At 38.0% G+C, this 25,985-nt stretch overlaps 1 protein-coding gene across 6 annotated transcripts in view; it reads left to right on the top strand.

Annotated features, from left to right (window-relative positions):
• LOC149076637 (18S rRNA (guanine-N(7))-methyltransferase) overlaps positions 1-25,985 on the top strand; it is a 251,477-nt gene that overhangs the window by 36,978 nt on the left and 188,514 nt on the right. For all 6 annotated transcript variants that reach the window (XM_089244250.1, XM_089244252.1, XM_089244254.1 and 3 more), the window contains exon 2: positions 8,524-8,561. In XM_089244250.1, the coding sequence (XP_089100376.1) occupies positions 8,524-8,561 (38 nt within the window). The remainder of the gene's footprint in view (positions 1-8,523; positions 8,562-25,985) is intronic.

Raw genomic sequence — 25,985 nt, forward strand, 5'->3', positions numbered from 1 at the left:
TTTCATTTCAGTATACTAAATGCAACATCAATTACTATTGATCTGCTCCTATTTCCTAAATATATTTCATTATTGCTATTCATTACATTGTTTATTGTTATTCTGAACTTCCATGTTGCTCATATTTCGTGTGATGTGTATTGCCTGCCTATTAAAATCTGTTAATTTTGTGTATTTTTGAAGCTATGCATTTATCAATTTTTTTAAAAATAGGCATTACTTAGTATTATCGGTATTGATTTATCTTCAGATTCTTCTATTGGTTACTCTTTATGATTAAATATATTGATTGCAGGGGTGGGAACTCTGCGCCAATTGCGCCGCACTGTGCCAAAACTAATATCTTGTGCCATCCTGCTCCAATAGCGTATTTTCGTATTTTTCTGCGCCAAATAGTGAATTTTGCTTCAGTATGCCCGGAATTTCGGAAAGGACAAAAAAAATTTTTTGCTCCAGCTAGCTACGAAACGATTCTTTCCGAGAAGAGCATGTTTTATTCCACTATATCTAAACTACCGCCTTAAATTATCGGCCCCTCATCAGGCTTTCCATTGTGATACCCCGATATTATCCGCGATCGTCGAACTGAAGATGTTTTGCAGCGTCAAAGTGCAAATGCGAGTGTTTCCGTTTAAAAAAAAAAAAGTCGCCACTGGAAGCAATAGAAATTACTGTAGTCGATCGTCATTGTGTTAAATCCCGATGTTTCGTGAAAAAAAATTTCATTCCGGGAGTAAAAAGCGCATGTCCGCCGAATTACGAATGTTAGTTTAGAAACTTTGGCGAATAACGAGCGTTAAATCGTCAATATCGCCAAATAACGGGTGTCAGATCGCCAATTTCGCCAGATAATGAGTGCTGAATCGCCAAACATCGTGTTGATTCTTCCGAAATTCTCTCCCATTTTGCAACAAAATCTTTTCAAGTATAAAAAAATTGAAAACTTATAAAAATGTTTTAGCTCATTTGAAGAGCTGCTGTTCAAGGCAGCAAATAGTGCCCTTAGTAAGCAAAAATCATCTTAAATAGATGGGTGCAAAAAATTTTATGACAGCTGCTCTTTCAAACAAGGTGTCAAAACACCAAAAACAAAAATCAAGCTGACGAAAAGATGTTTGATATCAAAAGACAGTGCAGTTTTATTTTGAAAAGGGTTGAGGGTTAACGAAAATATTCTTGTTAATTTCACTGTTCCAATTTATAAATATCTGCTTCGAATCCCATATTTGCTGCTCCAAAACTGCTCCGAATCCTGAATTTTGCTGCTCCAAATCCTGAATCTTGCTGCTCCAAAGTGGACTTAGTCACTTCCCACCCCTGTGATTGCTTTGATTTTTATTTCCTATGGATTTGTTTCTCAGTTTCAATGTGATTTGTGTGCTGCTTATATACAGGGTTGGCAGGTTTTTGACAGTTTAAACCGCGGTTTAAACTGTCTTAAAAGTCGGTTTAACAGTCTTGTCAGCTCTTCTTTGGTTGAAAATACTCTTTAAAGCTCTGTGAATTTATACACCCTGATCTAAGAAATTTTTAGGTGAAAATAAATGAGTTTAATTAGTGCATTATATAACAGATGCTGCGTAAGAATTTTTATATGGAATAAAATTTTGGGCAGATCAGAAAATTTAAAATATCGAAATAGATATTTTTCCTCAGTAATTATCATTCTGAACATAAAACCCTTTAATTTAAATAAAAGTAAGTGTTTTGTTATTTAACATGTCCAATAGTTTTTGTTAACTTGATAGATAGAGTTAGTTTCTGGGGTCAAAAACCTGACCCTGATGCCCTATGATACATATTTTGAATAAGCAGCTCTATTCCACTTAGCAAATTGAACACAGGTAATGAGTAGCGTAGATAAATAAACCATAAAATTATATTTTAGATGTTCTAGGCTCTTATGGTGAAGAATTCAAAATTGCAAATTATAATTAATATTTTGTTTTAATTATTGTAGTAAATTAATGTTTAAAAATAAAACATAATATGCCAAAAAGTAAGTTTTTCATCATGTTGTACATCTATTGTGTTCAAAACATTATCAAAGGGCATTCATTTAGGTTTTTGACGGTTTTCGACAGTTTTTGATGGTTTAAACCAGTTTTTGATGCTTGTCATGTCAAAAACCCAACCCTGCTTATATATTACTATTAAAATTTAACTTTCACTTTGCAATGTTCCTGCATATGACTCAGGTTTTGATCCAGAGAGTTGGTGCTAAAGATAACATTTATGGAGTAACTGGAATTATGGAATCCTTTATGGGACAAATGATTCCAAAAAGATTTTGAATTTTAACAAAAGTAATTTATTAACATTTTCATAGCGGTTACTTAGGTTACAATGAAACAGTTAACAATAAAAGAATTCTCAAATAATCATACCCGTCCGCATGCAAGACCTAAGAAATATGACAGTCTGAAACCAGACAACAATATTGTAAGTGCATAGGCCGTGGCATTACTGACCTTGAAAGGAATAGGCAACGTCATGAATTGACGACAAGGCTCAACTTAACAGGAAGATGCGACAAAACAGGAAACCAGCAGGTCTGACAGAGCTGAGGTGATGATAGCAATAACACCAAGCAAGATAGCTGGTGACTAGAATCAAGAGCCAGGACAGCGATCAGTATCAGGAAAAGTGGGAAATGGCTAGTATGATATCACGATAAGACGTGACATTCTGTAACCAGCCGGCAACGTGCAGATCACATTTGTAGATTTACAGTACTATACCGGCATACTCCCAAATGGATAGACGGGTGACTCAATACGAACCGATCAAGAAAGCATACTAGTGGTGGTGGACGAATGAGAAGTGATCGTCAGGCCTCTGGGTATTTATACCTGAAAAAAGAAGTGTGCACGATCCAACTCCAGGGACCAACTGTAGTGTTCTGTATGCGTGTCTCTCAGTTAAAACCTTGACGTAACAATATGGTATAAGGCTCCAGAGCATAAGAAGAAGAAAAGCCTCAGGAGACCGGAGGTTGCAAAAACAAAACTGGGCATTCGAAAATAAACAAAGGGGAGAAGTGTGTGGAAAAGCGATCGAGTAGGATCGTCGTCACATGTTAATGTTCTTATTTTATTTTTTTTTATTAATAAATTTCTGTTTATGCTTGTCATGATGAGTGCTCACTATTCAAAGAACATAAGGTCATTACATTGGCGCAGTCGACAGGATAGTGAGCAATAGATCGGACAATATTTAACGGAAAAACTTTCGTCGTGAGAAGGTGACGCAAAAAGAACTTTTGTCGTGAGGAGACGATGCGAAGAGCACTTTAAGAGTGTTGGAAGAACGAAGGAAAAGTGCAGTGAGTTTTTTTTTCATAAGAAAATTCGCTGGTTTTCTTTTCTTTGAGAGAATCGTGGCTTTTTTAGCCAGAGGCAAAAAAGAGGACTTACAGCAAGTCGCTGCAGAAATGGGGCTTGAAAATGTTATGCAGGTGAAAGTATTTCAACTCAAATCCGCAATAACGGAGGCAGAATACTATGACAAAGAGTTCATCGAACAGTTTTTGAACACCATAATTGAGGAGAGAAAGCAGATGGAAGCTAATGAGGAGAGACGAATGGAGTTCAAACTTAGAAAAATTCAACTAGAAAATGAAAGGATTCACATCAGCGCAGGAGGGGAATCCCCGATTAACTCAATGGCAAGGCCGAGATTAGAGCTACAGAACATTTTGCAAAAGTTCGATCCGAAGAGCAACGAGATCAGAGCAACCAGATCCTCTACCTAATGCTGTTTGAAAGGCAAGCGAAAAGAGCCGAAATAAAAAGGGAACTTTGGGTTTCATATCTGATTGGACTATTACCTTATGATGTGACGCAAGTCATAGCTAGAGAAGATGAAGAGACAACAGATGACTATGACCAGGTCAAATCCATTTTACTGAAGAGATATAGGCTTACTCCCGAGAGGTTTCGACAGATGTTCACGAAGCGCAGTAAACGATCGGAAGCAACGGGGTGTGATTTTGCTTATGAACTCAGAAACTTCTTCACTGAATGGATCCGAGGCCTGGAGAGTACCACGATTGAAGAACTGTCTGATTTGATTATTACGGATCAGATAAAACGGAAAGTACTGTCAGAGATTCGAGATCATTTTATTGACGAGTGGTCTCAATTCAAGCAACCCGACATCCTTGCTAGTAAATTGGATGACTACAAGAACGTCAGGGCAGACATCGGCAAGAGTTTGAAGGATTTCTTCGAAGAAGAAAAGTCATCGTTACAGCGACAACACTTCAGCTATGGAGAGGGACGAGAAACATTGACAAAAACAGCATATCCACCACCAAATCGGAAGTATCATTGCGATGAGGGCTGGAACAACACCGAAAACACGAATATCAGAAAAAACCCAAAGGAGTGTTACATCTGTGGATTGAATCATGTCGCTCGAGATTGTGACCAAAGATATAAGGCGAACACGAAAGAAAACCCGGAAAATGATGTGTTGACCTCAGAAATTCGATCGGAATTATTTGATTCGAGTGAGCCAAATCTGGATCTGAATCCTTTACATTATACAGATATTTGTGTAGGAAATAGATCAGAAGCTTGGTGGATTCTGGATGTCAAATTCCAGTGATTCGTTCGGACTCTATACTGGAATCAATAATTAAGAAAGGGAAGATCATTTTAACGAGTGCGTTTGGAGAAAGAATTGAAGCGTCACTTGTGAATGTTAGTGCTTCGTTGAAAGTGGGAAACAACGAAGATTTTAAACCTGTTGAAATCCTCGCTGCAGTAACAGATAAAATTCGAGAACAGTGCATTATTCCACCAAACGTACATGGATTACTTTGCGAGGCTGCAGACACCGAAGAAGGGCGATTATCCTTCCCCACTGAAAGGGAAAAGCACCATCCTCCTGTGACGGAGCGAAGTGAGGAGGGCGTGTGCGCGAGTATTGAAGAAGAGGACAAGGTGTCACCTCTACCTGAGGCTGAGAACGAAGTTGGTTTCGGATATAGTGATAGGAATCTGCAGAGTGCCATCTTGTGTAAACAACAAAACAGGTGCAAATCGTTGAAAGAGCTGTGGAAAGACGCATCCAAGGAGAAAGGGAACTTTTTCTTACTAGGCGGCTTGTTATTTCATAAAGATAAGGTTGCTGGTGAAACTGTTAATCAATTAGTTTTGTCGGAAAACAGAAGGCAACAGGTTTTGAAATTAGCGCATGAATCCGTGTTTGGTAGCCATATCGGACAGTAGAAAACCAATGAGAGAATTAGATATAGCTTCTATTGGCCAAATATGACAGTGGATGTTGCGGAATTTTGTAGCTGACAGCTTAAACAAGATATACGTCGTCCGGAAAAGGCCATTGACAAAATTCCAATCACGGCGGTGCTGCGAACCGGGTTACCATTAGAAGTGGTTAATGTCGATGCCATTGGACCCATTGAACCCCCTTCTGCACGCAAACATAAATATGTTTTGTGCGTGGTTGATCAGCATTCTTGATGGCCAGAGGCTATACCCCTTTGCTCCTTGACAGTGTGACGTGTGAGGCGTTATTGAGTATTTTTATGAGAACTGGAATACCAAATGTTATCGCTAGTGATCAAGGTACTAATTTTGTTTCTAAGCTCACACAAGAATTCGTAGAACGATTGGGGTGCTCGCCCAGGTTTTCAGTACCTGGATATCCTGCAAGTAACGGGCTCGTAGAGCGGTATAATCGAGTCTTGAAGAACACCCTTCATCATGTAATCCGTTCTGATCCGAGCAACTGGGACAAGTATATTCCATATGTATTGTTTGCATACAGAGAGGTACTGAATTGTACGACCGGCGTCTCGCCTTTCAAGTTGATGTATGGCAGAGAAGCTAGGGGTCCTCTGAGTGTGCTCAAGTCCAGCTGGTGTGGCGATGTCCCTATACCTTTGAATATGGACAAGTCCATTGTAGATTACTTACAAGAACAAATAATCAATTTCGAACGTGCGGCAGAGCAAGCGTCTGTAATTGCAGCAGGCAAATAGAAAACATATGCAGATTATTTTAACAGGCGTGCTGTTCCAAAAGAATTTCAAGTGGGTGAGCAAGTGTGTCTGCTCATCAAACAAACTTTACGCACGATGGACGGGTTCTGGGGAAATTGTTGAGTTCCGTCCTCCCCACTCGTACAAAGTAAAACTGCTGGATAGAAAAGTTCGACATTGTCATGCTAATAAAATCAGGAGGTATTTTCCGAGAGTGAATGCAGTAGGAATCATCTTTGAGGATGATCAAGAGTTTGGGGAGATTCAAGCTTCACCTAGAATCAATTCGGGATGTCCATCGGCAGATATTACCTCCGAGTTTGACATGAATCACCTCCCAGTGGAAATACAAAGTCAATTGAGGGATTTACTTCACCGACATCGAGACGTATTTACTGGAAAGGTATAGAAAGCAAAAGTTGGCGGCCATAAAATAAGACTGGAACCCGATAAAGAACGCAAGAAGCCATATGTTTACAGGATTCCAGAAGCGTTGAAATCACAAGTGGATGCCCAGATAGATGAACTGATTGAATTAGATCTGATTTGAAGAATGTTCATCAGAGATTGCTCATCCAGTGTGGTCTGCGTAAGTAAGAAAGACGGGGGATTTCGCCTGTGCGTTGATTACAGGTGTCTTAACGCCGTGACAAAGACGGACGATTTCTCTATGAAAGATGCCGTCCAACTGATATATAGTATAGGGAAAGCGAATGTTATAACCACTTTGGATTTGTTGAAAGGCTATTGGGCAATTCCTATGGAAGAAGAAAGTCGGGATCTGACCTCGTTCAAAACCCATCGAGCCCAATACAGATTTAAGGTGATGCCCTTTGGATTGAAAAACGCTGCAGCCACCTTTTCAGAGAGAAATGAATCGAGCATTAGATCAATATAAAGATTTTGCAAGGGCATACATAGATGACATTGCGATATTTTCAAATGATATGGATAGTCATTTGAAACATCTGGGCATCATTTTGGCAAAACTGAAAGAGTTACGATTTACTGTGAATCTGCGAAAGTGTGATTTCGCAAAGCCAGAGATTAAATACCTTGGACACATCATAGGCTCGGGAAAACATCAAGCAGATTCCGAAAAGATCAAAGCCATCACTCGACTATCAAGACCCCGGACGAAGAAGGATGTACGAAGTCTGCTCAGGCTTTGCAACTACTATCGGGAATACATTCCTAGCTATGCTGAAATAGCATTCCCTTTGACAGAGTTAACCAAAAGAAAAATTTTTGATGTATTACTGTGGGAGGAAACACATGAACTTGCATTCAACAAGTTGAAGTCGTCCTTAGCAAGTGCCTCTGCTTTGAGTACTCCAAATATGAACAAGGCTTTTGTAATCCATACTGATGCATCTCTGATTGGTGTCGGTTGTTGTTTATCACAAACTGTGGACGGTAAACTGCATCCTGTAGCGTATGCTAGCCAGAAAAAAAACTCAGCAGTTATAGTCCACGATAGAACGAAAAGCTTTTGCTCTTGTGTGGAGTTTGAAGAAGTTCGAGTCATTATTGTTTGGAGCAGAAATAGTGGCGTATACTGATCACAACCCACTATCATACTTGACAAAGTGTGCATCACAATCCTCGCTATTGCAACGTTGGGTGTTTGCTCTACAGAAGTTCAACATAAAAATTTAACATTGCCCAGGTGCAAAAATGTCTCATGCAGATGCATTGTCAAGGCTGTTTGCCAGTGAATAGTTGTATACATTCCCAGGCGCATACAGAAGAATCCAGGTTGTGTTTATATGTAAACCCAATCTTGCGTGGGGGGGTGTAGTGTTCTGTATGCGCGTCTCTCAGTTAAAACCTTGACGTAACAATATGGTATAAGGCTCCAGAGCATAAGAAGAAGAAAAGCCTCAGGAGACCGGAGGTTGTAAAAACAAAACTGGACATTCGAAAATAAACAGAGGGGAGAAGTGTGTGGAAAAGCGATCGAATAGGATCGGGGTCACATGTTAACGTTCTTATTTTATTTTTTTTTATTAATAAATTTCTGTTTATGCTTGTCATGATGAGTGCTCACTATTCAAAGAACATAAGGTCACTACACCAACCATGGCAGTAAAACTATATTAAAACATGACCAATAGAAAAACAAATTTGCATAACAAAATGACATTCCATTTTGTGCAAACTTTAACAACACCCAAGTAGCAATAACAAAAACCAAAATTGCCAAGTGATCAAGATTGTACTTTTCAGTCTATGCATAGTGAGATTACAGCTGCTTGTAACCGTGCGTACAGTCAAATAAATGGGTAAGAAAATATTTAACAACCTGTATATATAAAAATGACTAGATTAAAACTCTTTCTGCCGGTGGTCTATAAGTATGTTATAACTATCCAAAAAACTAAAGCCAACCTGACAAAACCAATGCTAAATTCCAAATCAGCACCCTCAAATTAACCTAAAATCACTGGAATATCTTGACAATAAAATTTGTGTTAAGCAGTGTAGTTAACATACTTTTCTTACTGTTTCAGTTCTATTGTGAAGATGAAGCGAAAAAATACACACATAAGTAAGTTGAATGTATATTTCTTATTTTTCATTATGTTGCATTAAGTTGCCATGATAAAGCAGAGAACAGACTGTATAACATTTGATTGAGGCATATGCAGAATCGGTTTTTGAAGGGGATACACAAGGTTTAGATGGGGGAGCACAAGGAATCTCTTATAGGGAAAAATTGAGTTACTTTAAAAATACTTTTTATTCAAAAAAAAAAATATCTTTAAATCTCTGAATAAAGGTATATCTGTAATGTAATATCTGTAACGATATTGATATTTTAATTTTTTCACAAAAATATTTGAAAACCTTTTAATTTTTTGTAGTCTTGGGGGGTATCAGTATACCTCTCATGGGGGAAAACCATACATACAGGTATACACGTGGTATATGTCCCTGTAAACACATATATCACCCTATGGACCCTGTGTCCATCAAAGCATCCTTATCAGTTGAATTATTATATTCGCTGTCAAATACAAATATACAAGGCCACAATAGGCAAAATGCTTAACAAGGTGGCCAAGGAAAAGATGCCCATGACAAATATGGATGTTATATGTTTCTAAAATACAGCAACCCAATTAAAACGCAATTAAAAAAATTATATAAATGATAAAATATACAATGCCCATAAAAAATATTTATATTGTTGTCTTATTCTCTAAGTATGGATGGCTGCTTGATTTACCCAAATATGTTATTGTATTTCTTTTTAAACATGTCAATAGTGTTAGAATTTACTATCCTAGCAAAAAGGTATTTTTACCAAGTGGCAAAAATGGTTTTATGAATAAAAACATTTGACTCCATCTGTATTATATGTAATAGAGACTTGAAATCATTATAGCAATTAACTTTATACTGTTGTATTGTGAAATAATACACTGAAGAGCCAAAAAAAACTGGTGCACCTGCCTAATATCATGTAAGGCCCCCCGCGAGCCCGCAGAAATGCTGCAACACGACGTGGCATGGACTCGACTAATGTCTGAAATAGTGCTGGAGGTAATTGACACCATGAATTCTGCAGGGCTGTCCATAAATCCGTAGGAGTAAGAGGGGGTGGAGATCTCTTCTTAACAGCACGTTGCAAGGCATCCCAGATATATTCAATAATGTTCATGTCTGGGGATTTTGGTGGCCAGCGGAAGTGTCTAAAGTCAGAAGAGTGTTCCTGGAGCCACTTTGTAGCAATTCTGGACGTGTGGGGTGTCGCATTGTCTTGCTGAAATTGTCCAAGTCCGTCGGAATGCACAATGGACATGAATGAGTGCAGGTGATCAGACAGGATGCTTACGTACCTGTCAGAGTCGTATCTAGACGTATCATGGGTCCCATATGACGCCAACTGCACACGCCCTATACCATCACAGAGCCTCCACCAGTTTGAACAGAACCCCTGTTGACATGTAGGGTCCATGGATTCATAAGGTTGTCTCCATACCCGTACATGTCCATCAGCTTGAAGCAATTGGAACCGAGACTCGTCAGACCAGGCAACGTATTTCCAGTCCTCAACAGTCCAATGTCGGTGTTGTCGGGCCCAGGCGAGGCGTAAAGCTTTGTGTCGTGCAGTCATCAAGGGTACACGAGTGGGCCTTCGGCTCCGAAAGCCCATATCGATGATGTTTCGTTGAATGGTTCGCACGCTGACACTTGTTGATGGCCCAGCATTGAAATCTGCAGCAATTTGCGGAAGAGTTGCATGTCTGTCACGTTTAATGATTCTCGTCAGTCGTCGTTGGTCCCGTTCTTGCGTGATGTTTTTCCGGCCGCAGCGATGTCGTAGATTTAATTTTTTACCAGATTCCTGATATTCACGGTACACTAGTGAAATGGTCGCATGTGAAATTCCAAATTTCGTCGCTACCTCGGAGATGCTACGTCCCATCTCTCGTGCGCCGACTATAACACCACGTTCAAACTCACTTAAATCTCGATAACCTGCCATTGTAGCAGCAGTAACCGATCTAACAACTATGCCAGACATTTGTTGTGTTATATAGGCATTGCCGACCACAGCGCCGTACTTTGATTGGTTCCATATCTCTTTATTTTCATACGCATGCCTGTACCAGTTTTTTTGGCTCTTCAGTTTATATTTTAATAAATCCTATTAAAATATAATTTACAAATAAATAGAGATACACACAGTAGATGCTCGTTATAATGATCATTCATTACAATGACCTTAAAGTCATTTATGTTTTCCTACAGATGAAGGGTCGTTATAACAATACACAATTTTTTGCATCAGTTTTTTTATTTAAATAATAGGCTACTAGACAAATAAATGCGGGAAGTATCGATTTGTTTTTTTTTGCTTGGCAAAAACATATTTTTGACATAGGACTTTTTTTACTCTTGCATGGTTCGTACGGTCCTTGAAAAGTCCTTGGAAAAAAAAAAGTTCATTTTCAAGGCCTTGAAAGTCCTTGAAAATCCATGAGTCCTTGAAAAAGAATTTTTTTTGAAAAAATTCTGTGAGAGTCCTTGAAAAATTTGTGTTTTCTGAAATAGTTTTCGCCATTTTTTTTATTTACTCCGCAAGTGACATCCTTAAAAAAGTGCAAAGCATAGGGCAAAAGCCTTAGCAGCCAATAACCCTGGATAATTGAATTTAAAGCACGTTTTTTCCCATTATTCTTAAGCCGGGTTTTCGTAGGAGCAGGTTTTCTGTGCCGCGTGCAAAGTGAATCGCCCAGCGTGACACGCCGTCCACTCACCAATAATAAGAAAACAAGTTTGACTGTTTTCCTAGAGAGCGCAACAAGCCTCACGACAGTGTTTTACGTCGGGCGTGATTGGCCGACTGCTTCTGGAGGAGTCAAATGCGTTATGCGCCACTCGTTTTGTTTTACCGATCTTCTCTTCATTTTGGTTTTCTTTCACTTCCCTTCATCGAGCTCGATGCTTCCCTTCAAACCGGAGCATGCAGATGACAGTAGTTGATAGTCATAGTACATAGTAGCCGTGAGAGAGCTGATGCACCACGGTAGGAATACACAAACGCGTAGTGTGATTATGTAACACGTTTCTGTCGACGCGAAATGATCCGATCCAGTTCGGTTCATGCGGTGCCAAAAACCTATTTTGGAATGTTTTTTCCCTTTTTATTCTCTGTTCACGTGGAACCGCTCGGCCCGACGCAATATGTAAATCGCCGGCGACGTGCTCTCACCCTCACGGGAGCTCGACTTTATACTGTAGGCTGGTTTTTTTCCGCGCGTTTGTATGTCGGGATTGTTTTTTTTTCTCTCTGAGATTGCCGGTTGTTATTTGTCGGCCGTTTTATTTATTTATTTTTTTATGATCGTGTAAATGATCTTGTTTTTTTTTCCTTGCAACTTTTTATAGAATAAAAGCTAGAGTTCAAAATGAACTTCCGATTGTTGTTTTTTCTTCTTCAGCTCAGTCGGCACGCTCTGGCCCCCAACAACCAATTCCTCCTCCTAGAGTAGAAGTCCTTCTGCTCTAGAATCTATTGCAATAACCCACTTCTAGGAAAACCTGGCTTTACGATAGCATGTATCCTGTGATCGTATGTAGACGTATTTGGAGTCGTTGAAAGTCATTAAACTTTTGTACTAGGTATTTTTTCTGGATGACTTGAGAAATCAATATCTTAGAAAAAAAAAGTTTCTTAATTTTTGCCGAAATAATTTCAGCCTTTCGGTCCGTAAGTGAGCGAAGCTTCCTCTGATTACTGTCAACCATAGGCGGAGATTGACTTGGAAGTCTGGGGGGGGGGGCACGGTCATTATTTCTGGGGGGCGCATTACATATATACATTAGATCAGTCAACTTCACCTTTCACGCTGCTCCCCCCCCCCCCCGTATCTCCGCGCTTGTACAAGGTTCTTTAAAGAAAGAAAACAAAAAATGAGTAGCAAGTGTGTGTACTTTCAATTACTTGTGTCTAAAAAATCCCTTCTATCAAGATTGGTTGCTGAGTGTGCCAGACAAAAATGCCGCCAAATGCAAGCTGTGCTCCAATGGGTGAATCGGCGCTCAAATAAATTGAACTTATATTACTGGAGGGAGTATGACGCAGGGCCATAACTAGGATTTTTGTATTGTCTTGCCGCCCCCACCAATTCGGAATTCGATAATTTTATAACGGTGTTCACCTAAAAATTGCCACCCGGGGCAGTCCCCCCCCCCCCGCGCCCTCTATTACCGGCGCTGGTATGACGTCAATGGTCTACATCATTCCTTGGAAGATCACGTGACGCGTTGAATGTCTGCGCATCTCCGTTATTTTCTAATGGCATCCATAGTTGTTTAGAGTTTAAAACAATAAATGAAAGAAATAATTTCAGTATCGATGATATGATTTCAAAATTAATGAGAGATAATTCCAAAATTAATGAAAGAGATAGTTCCAGAATTAATTAAAAAAAAATTACAGAATTAATGAAAGAAAAAATTACAGAATTAATGGAAGAAAAAATTACAGAATTAATGAAAGATAAATCCAAAATTAATGAGAGAATTCCAAACTTAATGAAAGACAATTTCAGCATTGATAAAAGAGATAATTCCAAAATTAATAAAGTAATAATTCCAGAATTAATGAAATAATTTTAGAATCGATAAAAGAATTCAGCATTAATGAAAGAAAGAATTTCAGCATTAGCAAAAGAAACAAATCCAAAATTGATGAAAGCAATTATTCCAATAATAATGAAAGCAATTATTCCAAAAGTAATGAAAGAAATAATTCCAGAATTGATGAAAAAATTCCAGAATTAACGAAAGAAATTTTTTCAGCATTGATGGAATAAATAAATTAAGAATTAGAAAAACATTAAATTATGTCTTTCATTATCTTTAGAAGAGTTTTTTTTTTTTTTAGTCTTTAAAAGAAAATTAATTGCAATATTTAGAGACTAAACTACGTTTCAATGAGGAAACTGGCAGGCACGAACTGTGTTATTCTATGTGTCATATGTTTTGTATGATATATATGTGTATGTGGCCTCCTTTATTCATTACGGATAATGTGAAATAAAGTAGGTAGAAATGTAATCTCTGAAAGTTTTAATCAAAATTAAATATGCGCCTATTCATGTGAAAAATATGCGTTTGTAAAAAAAGTCCTTGAATTTTTCAGTTTTACCTTGAAAAGTGCTTGAATAGTCCTTGAATTTTTTTTCGTTGGAAGAGTACGAACCATGTCTAGTTTTTTCCAGCTATGACAAAAACTTATCAACCCTAAAAGTTATTGATTATTAAAGTTATTTGTGTAATAAATGGAAAAATAAATGTATAACAGTGCCTCACATGCATAGATAGATAGGGGTAAGAATCTATTTTTGCCGGGCCAGTTTTTACCATGGTTGTTTCCAGCTATGGCAAAAACTTGTCAACCCTGATGCAGTAAAATCTTGATATAATTATCTGTAGTCAAGAAAAAAATATTGTTGTAGAGGAATTTATTGCTATATCGAGCATCGTTTTTTTCACTGTACAGTGATACTTCACCTTGTGAAGTTACCCTGAGTTGTGTGATTTTAGAATCGCACGATTTTCTGTGAAAAATGTACGTTTCTGAAATTAAGTATAATCATTGGATTATTGCCAAGATAGTAGCCATTAAGTGATATATCAAATTTGATAATGATTGAAAATTTTTTTTATTCAATCTGAACATATTTAATGAAATTATGCAGGGCTCGACATGGGTCCAAGTCTTTAAGTTTTCCACTTAAAGTCACTTTTTTAGAAACTTGTCACTTTTATTACGTATTTTCAGGCCCAGGTCACTTTTTCCAACAAAAAACCCCAACCTTGTTCTCTCGCACTTTTTTGCTGTGGGTGTTTCTCTTTTTTTTAAGGAGGGACTTTACCTGTTCAAGGTCGCTAATTTCTCCCTCCCTTCATTGAACTATTAGTTCCCTTCCCGGGAGCATACCATGTGAGGCCAGCATAACTTGATTTCAAGGCGCATTGAATGAAAGTCCATTTTCAGAGTCGTCATTTTATGGAAAAGCCGGTCGGAAACCAACTAGCATGAAAGCCGTACTATAATAAAGAATTCCCCCCCCCCTCTACTACCATTCGTTCTTATTTTCCCACGTGCTCACTTGTTCTTTCATTTTCATCTTATTTTAAAATTCGTCCTTTATTTTATTTGATTTTCAAAAGTGTTAGTCCTAAGGGCCGAATTCCTTTCGGGTCTAGGTCAGTTTGTCGCAGGACAGTTCGTTGCATTCAATTTGTCGCAGCTTCAATTCGGCGTGCTACAAACTCATCATGGTACAAATTTGTCGCAGACTCATTTCGTCACGGTACAAATTCGTTGCAGACTCATTTCATCGCGGTACAAATTCGTTGCAGTACAAATTTGTTGCAGGTTCATTCTGTCACGTTACAAATTCGTCACAGGCTCATTTCATCGCGACAAATTTGAATTACTTTAAAATTCATATGTTGTGATCTTATAAACAGGGTAGTTGCTTTAAGAGTAAAAAATGGAACTATTTTTTTTTCTCATTTACTGGAAATGTTCCCCCTTCCCATCTGTTTTAATTTTTAACAAATGAAGGAAAGTATTCATTGAAGTCATCAAGGGACATTGGAACGTACACCAAGATAATAAATTGGGATCCAATAAAATTCTAAAATTTAATTTTTACCATATAAGCCGCATTTCTGTCAGGATTTCCATATTACGCAGTGAGGGGCGTTGAAGAGCTCACCCAAATAATAAATTGGGATCAAATAAATTTTTTAAATTTAATTTCCACCGTATAAGCCGCATTTCCCACTTTTTCTCGGGATTTCCATTTCTTGCAGCGAGACGCGTTGGGGGGGGGGGCACATCGAGATAATAAATTGCAATCAAAGTTGGGCCCCCCAGGACTATTTCCGTAATTCACTAATAAATGTATCCATGCAGAGGATATATCTTTAAGGGATTTTTTATGACAATGTATCTAAGTTTTATGTGTATGGCTGCAAAAAGTCTTATTTTCAAATTATTATTATTTTTTTGTTATGCAATCTACATTTCAAATCACTTTGTATTATCAAACCGAAATAATATTCAAACACTCCAACCATAGGCAAAAGAAACTGGGGGCTGATGTCATTTGACTCCCCCCCCCCCCAACTCCAATAACTCATGAATATACAATGCAATGCATCATTCTGCCTCCTGAGTACTGGTTTGAGTCCCTTATATACGTAATGAATGGCGATTTTCAGCCCCCCCCCCTCAATGTTTCCGTCATGTCGGCACCTTTGACTGGCCAAGCATGCCGGAAGTTTTGGAACTTGTGGGTTCTTGTCTTGATCTTGAAATAGGAAATTTTGATTTCTGAATCATTTCTCTGGGCGCTCATTACTATTCCATAAAGTACCCTGGGCACCAACAGCATCTCTGTCTCTGACACCACTGCAAATGTCAATCGATTTTTGATTTTTTTTCAACTCTAAAGTAACAACTCTCGAGTAAAAAGAATGAAATCAGACTTTTAATTAGCCCATTATATGTAATTTCATGTACATGACACTCATACGGCTTCAGTCAACGATTAGTGAAAACTTCTTACAATACAAGTGAATTAACATTAACATACTATGTAAGATTATGTTCAGAGGTATATTTCTTAGGTGGAAAAGGGGTATGCAGGCTTTATCCCAAGATGACAAGTTCAAGTGAAAGGGCATAACCAAAATTAAGTAATTGGTGATCAAGAACATGAATTAGAAAGAAAGAAAGAAGGGAGGCAAGGTTTGAATAGCCCACAGGTGGGAAACTATAAATCCTTCTCTGATTATACCCACATTTATTACAAGCACCTCCACACTTGTCCGACTCTTTTCTAGTGCCGGATTTGATTGGATAGTTAGTATCACGTGATCAATGACGTCTGATTAAGGATTTCCTCTCTAGTTTTGGCTGTTCTTCGTAGTTATGGCGATTTTATTTATATTTTTGACATTATCAGCCAATCAGAATCAAGCTACTGTGACATTATAGAAATATCACCGTATGTGTAAAGTGTACCTCCTGCTGTTACGTTTGGCAACTTATCGCCAAACACCAGCGTCTATTAACAATTTCGCTTTTATTTTGTCATTACGTCTCGTTTGCTCACACGATAATATTACAATGATATAATTTAACAATACTATAATACTATAACTATCATAATAATAATTATATATATTATATAATAATTATATTGACATGCAATAAATACGGTGGCTTGCCGAAACACAATTTCTATGTTTGGTTTTCTAATGAATCTATTAGCATTATGAATCAATAAATGATAGCAGGGCCCAGCTTCGCTGGGCGCTCGCTTCGCGAGTCGTTACTATTGTCAACTTGATGCAACTGAACCACATTTTGATTAAATCAGAAAAAAAATAAAAACATTTTTTTAGTGATTCACAATAAACGATAACTTATTATACGGGGGTGGCCCCCCATTCCCCTGTATCGCCAAGTTCGCTGTTTGGGAATACCCCCCTCATTCCCATGCATCTGACAATTTGTGGTGAATTATAATAAATCATATTTATCCCGTGCAACGGTTAAAAGAAAAAAATTAAATGTAATAAGAAATTAAACTTTTCAAATGAAGATGTTAGAAAAAAAAAAAATTGGATGGTTACGAAGGGACTCGAACTCATAACCTTCGTTTTAAGCGTCCCGTGAACTTCCCACTGCATCAATCCCGGTTGCCGAACTGAAGTTAAATTTAGAATATCCATTATTAAATGTCACTAGGAAATACGGTGGCGCCAAATGGATCAAAAGTTACGGTAGCCTCGCGGTCTACTGTGACGTTTCTATGACGTCACAGTTGCTTGGAAAAAAAAATAGCGCCAAAGCCACATGCAAAAGGTTACAAGGAAGAAAATCCAGATTTTACGTCTATGATCACGCACATCCAATCAAATCCGACACTAGAACAGAGTCGGACAAGGATTGAGGCGCTTTCCATTTATTAGGATAATTTTAAAAACAATTCGTATCGTACATATAAACACTCCACAATATCTAAACCTTTATTTATTTTCAGTGCTTTGAGTATCATTATATTTAAACACTAATATAACGTGAATATCACAGTGAAAACCCGGTGATGATTTATAGAATAATAAGTGATATAGTATTTTGAACTACCATAATTTTTCTTTTTTTTAAAGATACGTAGAAGATTTCAATTTATTGCAATTTAAATTGAATTCAAACAATTTAATTGTAATTTAAAAAGTACTACATTATTTTTTGTCATTCATATAACCTGTATCTCTATTTTATGATGCAACAAAAACTCAAATAAAGAAAAATTAATAATAGGCTAATTCATTTTCAATTGCATTAAAAGTTTTTTCTAATTTCGGAACATGAATTATGGAGGAAAAACTTTTAAACACACATGCAAACCAACATATCATTTCCACGTTCGGTTTTGCAATATTCCATGTTTTTGCCGACAGAAATATGTAGACCAAGCACACCAACCTTGTACCAAAAGCTTAGGTGCTAATGAAAACTATGTGAAAATAGTCAAACAAGCCAGCCAAAGATATGCGACTGAAAACATAAGATCAATGGTTATATTATATCTATGCGACTGACCCATAGTCATCTTTCTTGGTGATTACATTGCCTTTGTCAGTGCTCATCATGGGCATTATGAAAACTTCATCGAATCGTCATTCATAAAGCACTGTACATTTGTACCCTTGATCTGCGCCCAACTCCCTTCGCTGTGATAAATAGAAATCCCAACAAAAGCGGGAAGTGCTGCTTATACGGTGAAAATTTAATATTAACTTAATTCAATTATTAATTAAATATTTCAGGTTCTTATGGAGATATTGTAACACAATAGTTTTCAAACCAGATGAAAATCGGTCATCAGGCTGATAAAAACGCAGTTAATGTGCATATGAGCCGTAAATAGAGGCCCCAAAGCAGAATGTTTAGTACTGTTCTGCGACGAGATATCAGCTGACAAAATGTTCTGCGGTAAAAATCCCCATACATGTAATAGTGCACTTTTGCACTTATTCTTAAAATTCTTCCAAATTGTTCTGCAGTAGCACTAATTGTTTCTGCAACGTATGTCGCATATTTTGGCACATTCTGCTTTGGGGAATAGAGGCAGATTTGACGGTGGGCACACAGAACGTGCCCTAGGCCCCTGCTTTACACTTTTTTGCCTAATTTAAGGGGCTTAATTTATAAATTATTTTCCCCCCGGGGCCGTCAACTGACCTTCATCCATTTCTGGCAGTAACTTAATTTAGAGCATCTTCACGATACTGATTGTTCACTTAATATCGACATCTTATGCTCCATTCTTGGTGATGTGTAAAAGAAATCTCCCTTTTTAGTCCTCGGATGTTAGTAAAGTGTTTTGTCTCGCAGTAGTCACTGTTATGGCCACAATAGGAGAGGGCAGGGGTCTGGTTTCATCGGCGCTGAACAAGGAAGGGTGGCGAGTTTCTCTTTTTTTGTTAAAAAAAAAATAAAAATGATACTGGCCCCCAAACACAACTAGAGTCGAAAGTTAGATTCTCAATTTGATTCAGAATGTTTAAGGATTTGATTCAGAACCTGTACTGAATAAAAATAACAATTTTTAATAATTTTTTTTTCAATCTCCAACAATAACAATTATCATATTTACAAAAAAAAATTGTCAGAAATAGCATTAAAGAAGGGCCTGAAGTTCAAATTTGAAGACAGCTATTAATTGTTCTGGTTGCTAAAACTAATGTGGAAAAGTGTTTTCCTTTTTTTGATCTGACCCACAATTAATGATTTATAACGCTTTAAAAATTGATGTCACTTAAAAATCCGGCCAAATTCACCAAATGTATAGACAATGGCGTTTTAGACAATGCCAAAAATGTATTTACCCTGCTATACAGAAAACAAAAAAAGATATAAAAACCAGTTTTTCCCCCTCGCACTTTTCAGGAGAAAGAGAAACTTTTTTTACAAGTCGGAACAGGTTTGCATCTCACAAAGCTAGCCTCACAGAGGTTATAGATAAGCATTAGTCGTTTTGTTTTATTCTCCAGGAAGCACTGCGTCTAATTATTTATTGTTATAATTCTAATTTGATGGCATTCAGCATACAAGAATATTGTGACATGCACCTTATATTAGGTGAGTGCCGCGGATCAGCCTTACAAGCAGTAAGGTATACAGTCAACGGTATCCAACGCGAAAGCACCCAGTTATTTTGCGACTGGGCCGTGGTTAAATTAAAGAAATATTTCTGTATGATTTCTTTCATATTTATGAGTTCTATAAAACTTGAGAACTTCATTTGAAATTATTCATTTCAGACCTATTACTAAGAAAAGGAAGGGGCAGGTCTAGGCTGAGGCAACCTGGGTGGTGCCCCGAGCTGAATTGGGGGGGGGGGGCTTATAACTCCTCCTTTTTCTGACCATAACCATTTATTCAATTAACCATAACCATTAACCAATATAGTCAAAGTAAAGAGACTCAAAGTAAAGTTTGCCCCAAGAAAGCATGCTACGATCCTGGGGAAGGGGTTGTTTTTTTAAGATCAGGTACTTCGGCTTTAATTTCAGCGATAACGTAAAATTCTTGAAGTTTGGGCTGAACACCCATGAGGTTAAAAAAAGAATATCCAAAGTGGAAAGAAGCAACCCGCACGTTTGTACATACAAGGTCTAAAAGGATTATGCATAATTGCAGGTAAAAGTGGTTGCAAAATTTATCAAACTTACTGAGACGATTGGCAATTATGCATTACAGATTCAACACATTTACCGTAACATACATTTAGTTGTATCCATCCCATCCCTATAATCATCGGCTTCAACATGGTTCATACGGTCCTTGAAAAAAAAAAAGTTAATTTTCAAGGCCTTGAAAGTCCTTGAAAAAGAAATTTTTTTAAGAATTCTGTGAGAGTCCTTGTGTGTGTGAAAAATTTGTGTTTTCCGAAATATTTTTCGTCAGTTTTCCCTTTACTTCGTAAGTGACGTCCTTAAAAAAAGTGCAAAGCACAGGGAAAAAGCCTTAGCAGCCAATAACCCTGGATAATTGGATTTAAAGCAAGTTTTTCCCCATTATTCTTAAGCCAGGTTTTCGTAGGAGTATGTTTTCTGTGCCGCGTGAAAGTGAATCGCCTAGCGTGACACGCCGTCCACTCACCAATAATAATAAAACACATTTGATTGTTTTCCTAGAGAGCGCATCAAGCCTCACGGCAGTGTTTTACATCGGGCGTGATTGGCCTACTGCTTCTGGAGGAGTCAGATGCGTTGTGCTCCACTCGTTTTACCGATCTTCCCTTCATTTTTGTTTTCTTTCACTTCCCTTCATCGAGCTCGATGCTTCCCTTCAAACCAGAGCTTGCAGATGACAGAGTAGCTGATGTCAGGGCCGTGAGCTGATGCGCCACAGTAGGAATACACAAACGCGTAGTGTGATTATGTAACACATTTCTGTCGACATGAAATGATCCAGTTCGGTTCATGTGGCGCCAAAAACCTATGTTGGAATGTTTTCCCTTTTTATTCTCTGTGGACGTGGAACCGCTCGGCCCGTCGCAATATGTAAATTGCCGGCGGCGTGCTCTCGCCCATATTACGTGTTGAATGCTAAGCCGTTAACAGATTTAACCACGAAAGGCGTTAACTTCCGATGGACTGAAGTTGAGCAGAATGCCTTCCAGCATTTAAAAGCTGCTCTAATTAGTCCACCCGTTTTATCATATCCAAAATTTGATGAACACTTTTATCTCGGATGTGATGCTTCTGAAACAGCCATTTCTACATATTTATATCAAATACATGAAGAAGGTCCTAGACCAATGGCATTTATGTCAAGAAAACTGAAACCTCCAGAGAAAAATTACCCGGCTATTGAATTAGAGCTATTAGCAATCATGCAGGGTATCAATTATTTCTGCTCATACCTTATAGGCAGACACTTCACGGTGGAATCAGACCACAAACCATTGAAATACCTTTTGTCTTTGAAGACTGGTAACCCCCGATTAGCCCAATGGGCTCTGAGTCTTGGTCAATACAGCTTTTTTGTTACCCATAAAGCGGGAAGTCAATCTGGTAGCGGATGCTCTTTCTCGACAAGTAGCGCACATAATCGCCGTAGATACAAAGGAACAGTGGCAAAAGCGTATTTGAAAATTGCAAAAGACAGATCCACAATTAGCTCCTATAATGCATTCTCTGACCGAACAAACCCCTTTGGCAGTTAAGAAAGTTTCGGACGCTTACTTTTTAGACTGTATTCTTTGGGAGAGGTGTGATAGCACTTTCGAGGGAATATTTTGGTGACAGCCCTGCTTTGGAGTGGTCGGTCAGCCAATGAAGGATGCAAAAAGGTCATAATCACAAATTCTTTTTTGTCAAAGGCACAGGTTCTTCCAAACAATTTTTGTCCTCATTAAAAGCTCGAGCAATTCCTAATATCATTCTTTTATTTAAGTGACGGGGTACCTTGGACATATTAGAAATTAACACCTTAACTTTTCCTTGGTCATCTACTGTGCCTACCGAATGGGCAATTCTAATATCACTATTTTGTTGTTTGTCGAGGGGTGTGATGAGAACTTCACTACCGACTGGGAACTCTGCAGTGGCTACTGAAATGGCCTTTTGTGTACGAGCAGGAACTCACAATTTCTTTGTCAACGTTAATGTTTTGACAACTCCTTCCCGATCCAACAATGTAACTATAACATTTTTATTACATAGTATACCTTTCTCAGAATCTAACGAAAATTTGCCATTCTTTAAAAAAATCATAACCTGAAATTGCTTCGTTCTCGTTACTTAAACTATTTTCAGTGACATACACCTTTTCATTAACGCAAAAGTTATTCAAACAGATCGGTACAATATAACGTGCCTTATAATTAAGTATTTTCCCTGTAACACCTTTTGTTTGAATATCATCAGTATCTATCTTTACGCCTTCTTTACCCTTAAGTAATTTATTCATGAGACTACTTGTAATCAGAGAAATAGAGGCACCAGTCTCACACAATGCTGAAAACGTTTCATCGTAAGCATTTACTTTTATAATTGGAAGGGGGAAACCCTGTACATTGGAAGACGTTGCATGACACATCGGAACTGAACGGCGAGCTACTGGATTTTCCCCACTTGATTGTCAATTGTTTGTCGGAGGTCCTTGCTGGTTTCGTTCAAAATTTTGGTTCACGGGTTTTCCTTGAAAAAATTCACCTCCATGGAAATTTTGCCCGGTCGTGTTTGGTGAAAAATAATTAGCTCAGGAGAAATTGTTGGTATTTAACTGCTGGATGCGTTGGTGTCCGGTTCTCGAACAAAATCTCTTTACGTGAGGTCCCACAGATATAGCACGCAATGGCTGGTACTGGATTATTGCCATTGAATCTCTGATTCAAATCTCTTCTGTATCTAACTGTATTATTGTCTCGAGAAAGATGTGAGACAGGCATTGAAGCTTTTACCTGTGCAAGTTCCTCAGTTAATTTCTCAATCAACTCCCCCTGTCTCTGAGACGTGGAGAACTGTGGCTAATAATTCCTCCATAATTTTAGAATTTGAGGTTTCTACATTTTGTGCACTCGATGCATTCACATCACAATGTGATTTAGACAAAACTTTCTAATTTCCCTCAATTAAGGCGGCAATGTGTACTGCACTATCAAAATATGCTGGGTTTTGATTCATAACCGGTAGCTGTATAGTTGGGGTCAACCCCGCAAGAAATTGGGACAGCTGTGTTCTATCAGCCAATTTTTCTGCTGATGCATTGGATTCACCATTGCTCTGTAAGAGACCAAAAGCTGCCCTGCGTATTCTAGAAGCATATTCTCTCACTGTCTCCCCTTTTTTCTGCTGACAAAATGTAAATTCTCTTAATTTATGAACTAGAGGGAGTTCCTGTTCATGAAATTCTAAAAATGCTTTCTTGAATGTCGAAAAATTTTGCTCTACCCTTAATTCTGGATTATTTGCCAGAAATTCAGCAGCTTTCCCCCGTAATTTAGATTTCAGCACAATAATTTTCTCTTGGGAATTCCAACCCGTTAAATCAGCTACTTCTTCTAACTGCGAAATGAAATAGAACGCCGGAGACCTCTGCCTCAGACCCACTAAACATTGGAAGTAATGATATATAACCAGGAATTGTACTCGATTGCGAACGTGAACCGTTACTACTACTTAGTTCGTCCATTGCCAAGTCAAATATAAATACAATATGTAAATATAAAAACAAATAATTAAAAAATTTACTTCTATGCATTACAATATTTGAACGAATGAATTTTTGCGAAGCCTCAATGAATAGAATATCAGAATATCATATCAGTCATGGCAATGGCAAGGTTAGCAGCACCATTTATGCCCCAGAGCTGCTCTCAGCATCTGGGGCTGATACTCGAGATACCAATTAATACCACTCAATTATTCAACCCTTGTCCTCAGGTCGGAGTAAAAGATTATTTATTTACAGCTATAACAAATAATGTATATATGAGGATGTATTTAAATTACATACTTATAAATCAGTACATATATTTTATGCTACTACTCCTTGAGCGAGAGAGGAATGGAGAAAGCAATAGGTCAAGACTTTCCCCAGACTTTCGTTATCTTCCTCTCCTTCCAATTTTCTCCCAAAACCAGACAACCACCTCTCATCAAGACCTAGTTCGTTCTGCCTCTTTCAACCACCTTCTCTCTTCCAATTTCCTCCTGTTTCGCTCTCATTAGTTCCGTCTCCTAAACGTCACACCCCCTCCCCTTTGGGTCCCAGACTAGAATCCCCTACTTGACTCTCGCTGCTGCCCCGATGTCTATATACCAATGATAAAATCCATCTGCCACTCCTTCTCAAGGTACCACTGCCCAAAGGGCAGGGTCAATTCAGAGAATCTGCAAAAGGCATTGGAAGTAACACCTGTGCATATAGGTGCCCCACCTATTTCTATAAACGATATCTGAATGAAAGTCCAACCCAGTTCCCAGACTGTCTGGCGTCGTAAATAAAATTATATTCTAAAAGGCTTCATTAAAATTTAACTACAAATTGATGTAACCAGTTAGCGAGTAGCTTGTTACAGCATGGTATAACTATGGCAAATGGAAACGTACTACCAGCCGTAGGGAAAGGTACAATAAAAATAATGGGCATAGTAAATGGTAGAAAACAATTTAAAAATTTACAAGATGTCTGGTGCGTTCCTGATATTAGCAAAAATCTGTTTTCAGTATTAGCAACTCAAGACAGAAACCAGAACAGTGTATTTGAATCAACATCTACAAAATGTTATCTGAAAATTAATGACGAAGCAGTTCTTAGTGGAGCACGAGATATCAGTGGTGGTCTTTTCAGAGCTGAAATTAAAGTGCTGCTACCAGAAACCCCAGTCGAAGTAAATATGGCAAGCAAGTATGATTCTCTTCAGGTTTACCATGAAAGATGGGGACATAAAGATAAACAGCATGTGAAGGCATTAATGGAAAAATAACTCAATATCAAGGTCAACAAGTTATGTGAAGCCTGTATCTATGGCAAAGCTCATCGTTTGAAGTTCGGCACTAGAGAGAAAGTCACAAAACCAGGAGAACTTATTTCTACAAATGTATGGGGACCATTTGGGACCATTTGATGTATCATGTAGAACATATAGATACTTTGCTGTTTTCAAGGACCAGTATACCAAGTTCCGCTATGTGTTCTTCTTAAAGCAAAAATCAGAAGCTGCAAGTGCACTAGAAGAGTGCGCTAGCTCATGCTAAAAACTAAGGGCATAAAGTTGAACAAGTATTGAGTGACAATGGCGGAGAGTTCGACAACCAAGCAGTCCAAAGAATTCTCAAGAAGAATGGAATTATTCACAGATTGACTGCACCATATACTCCTGAACAAAATGGAAGTAGCGAATGAGAAAACAGATCTCTTGTTGAGATGGCAAGAACTCTCAAGTACTACAACAAAAAAAATGAGCTTCCCGGCTTTCCCATGGGCAGAGTTTATCAATACTTCAGCTTAAATTTTGAACAGGACTGGAAAAACTTCAGCTCACAATGTAAGTCCGTCTGAGCTACGGATGAAAACTACATTATGTAGTGGGTACATTACTTGTAAGTGGGTGTATCGTATCAAGAAGAATCCAGATGGTAGTTTTGACAAGTATAAAGCAAGACTTGTAATCAAAGGATTCAATCAATGTGATGGTATTGATTACAATCAAACCTTCAGTCTGGTAAGCAAGTTAGGAACAATACGCTCAATAATCAGTATTGCAGCAAGTGAGAAACTGCATTTGACCCTATTTGATGTGTCTACAGTATTTTTATATAGTGATCTAGAAGAAACCATCTATATGTAACAACCTGAAGGTTATAATGATGGGACAAGTAATGTGTGTAGACTCAAGCGTCGTCATTATGG

Source organism: Pholcus phalangioides, unplaced genomic scaffold, assembly GCF_987345545.1.
Source record: "Pholcus phalangioides strain wild (caught in Gottingen) unplaced genomic scaffold, Ppha-v1.0 ptg000015l_1, whole genome shotgun sequence".
NCBI lineage: Eukaryota > Metazoa > Arthropoda > Arachnida > Araneae > Pholcidae > Pholcus > Pholcus phalangioides.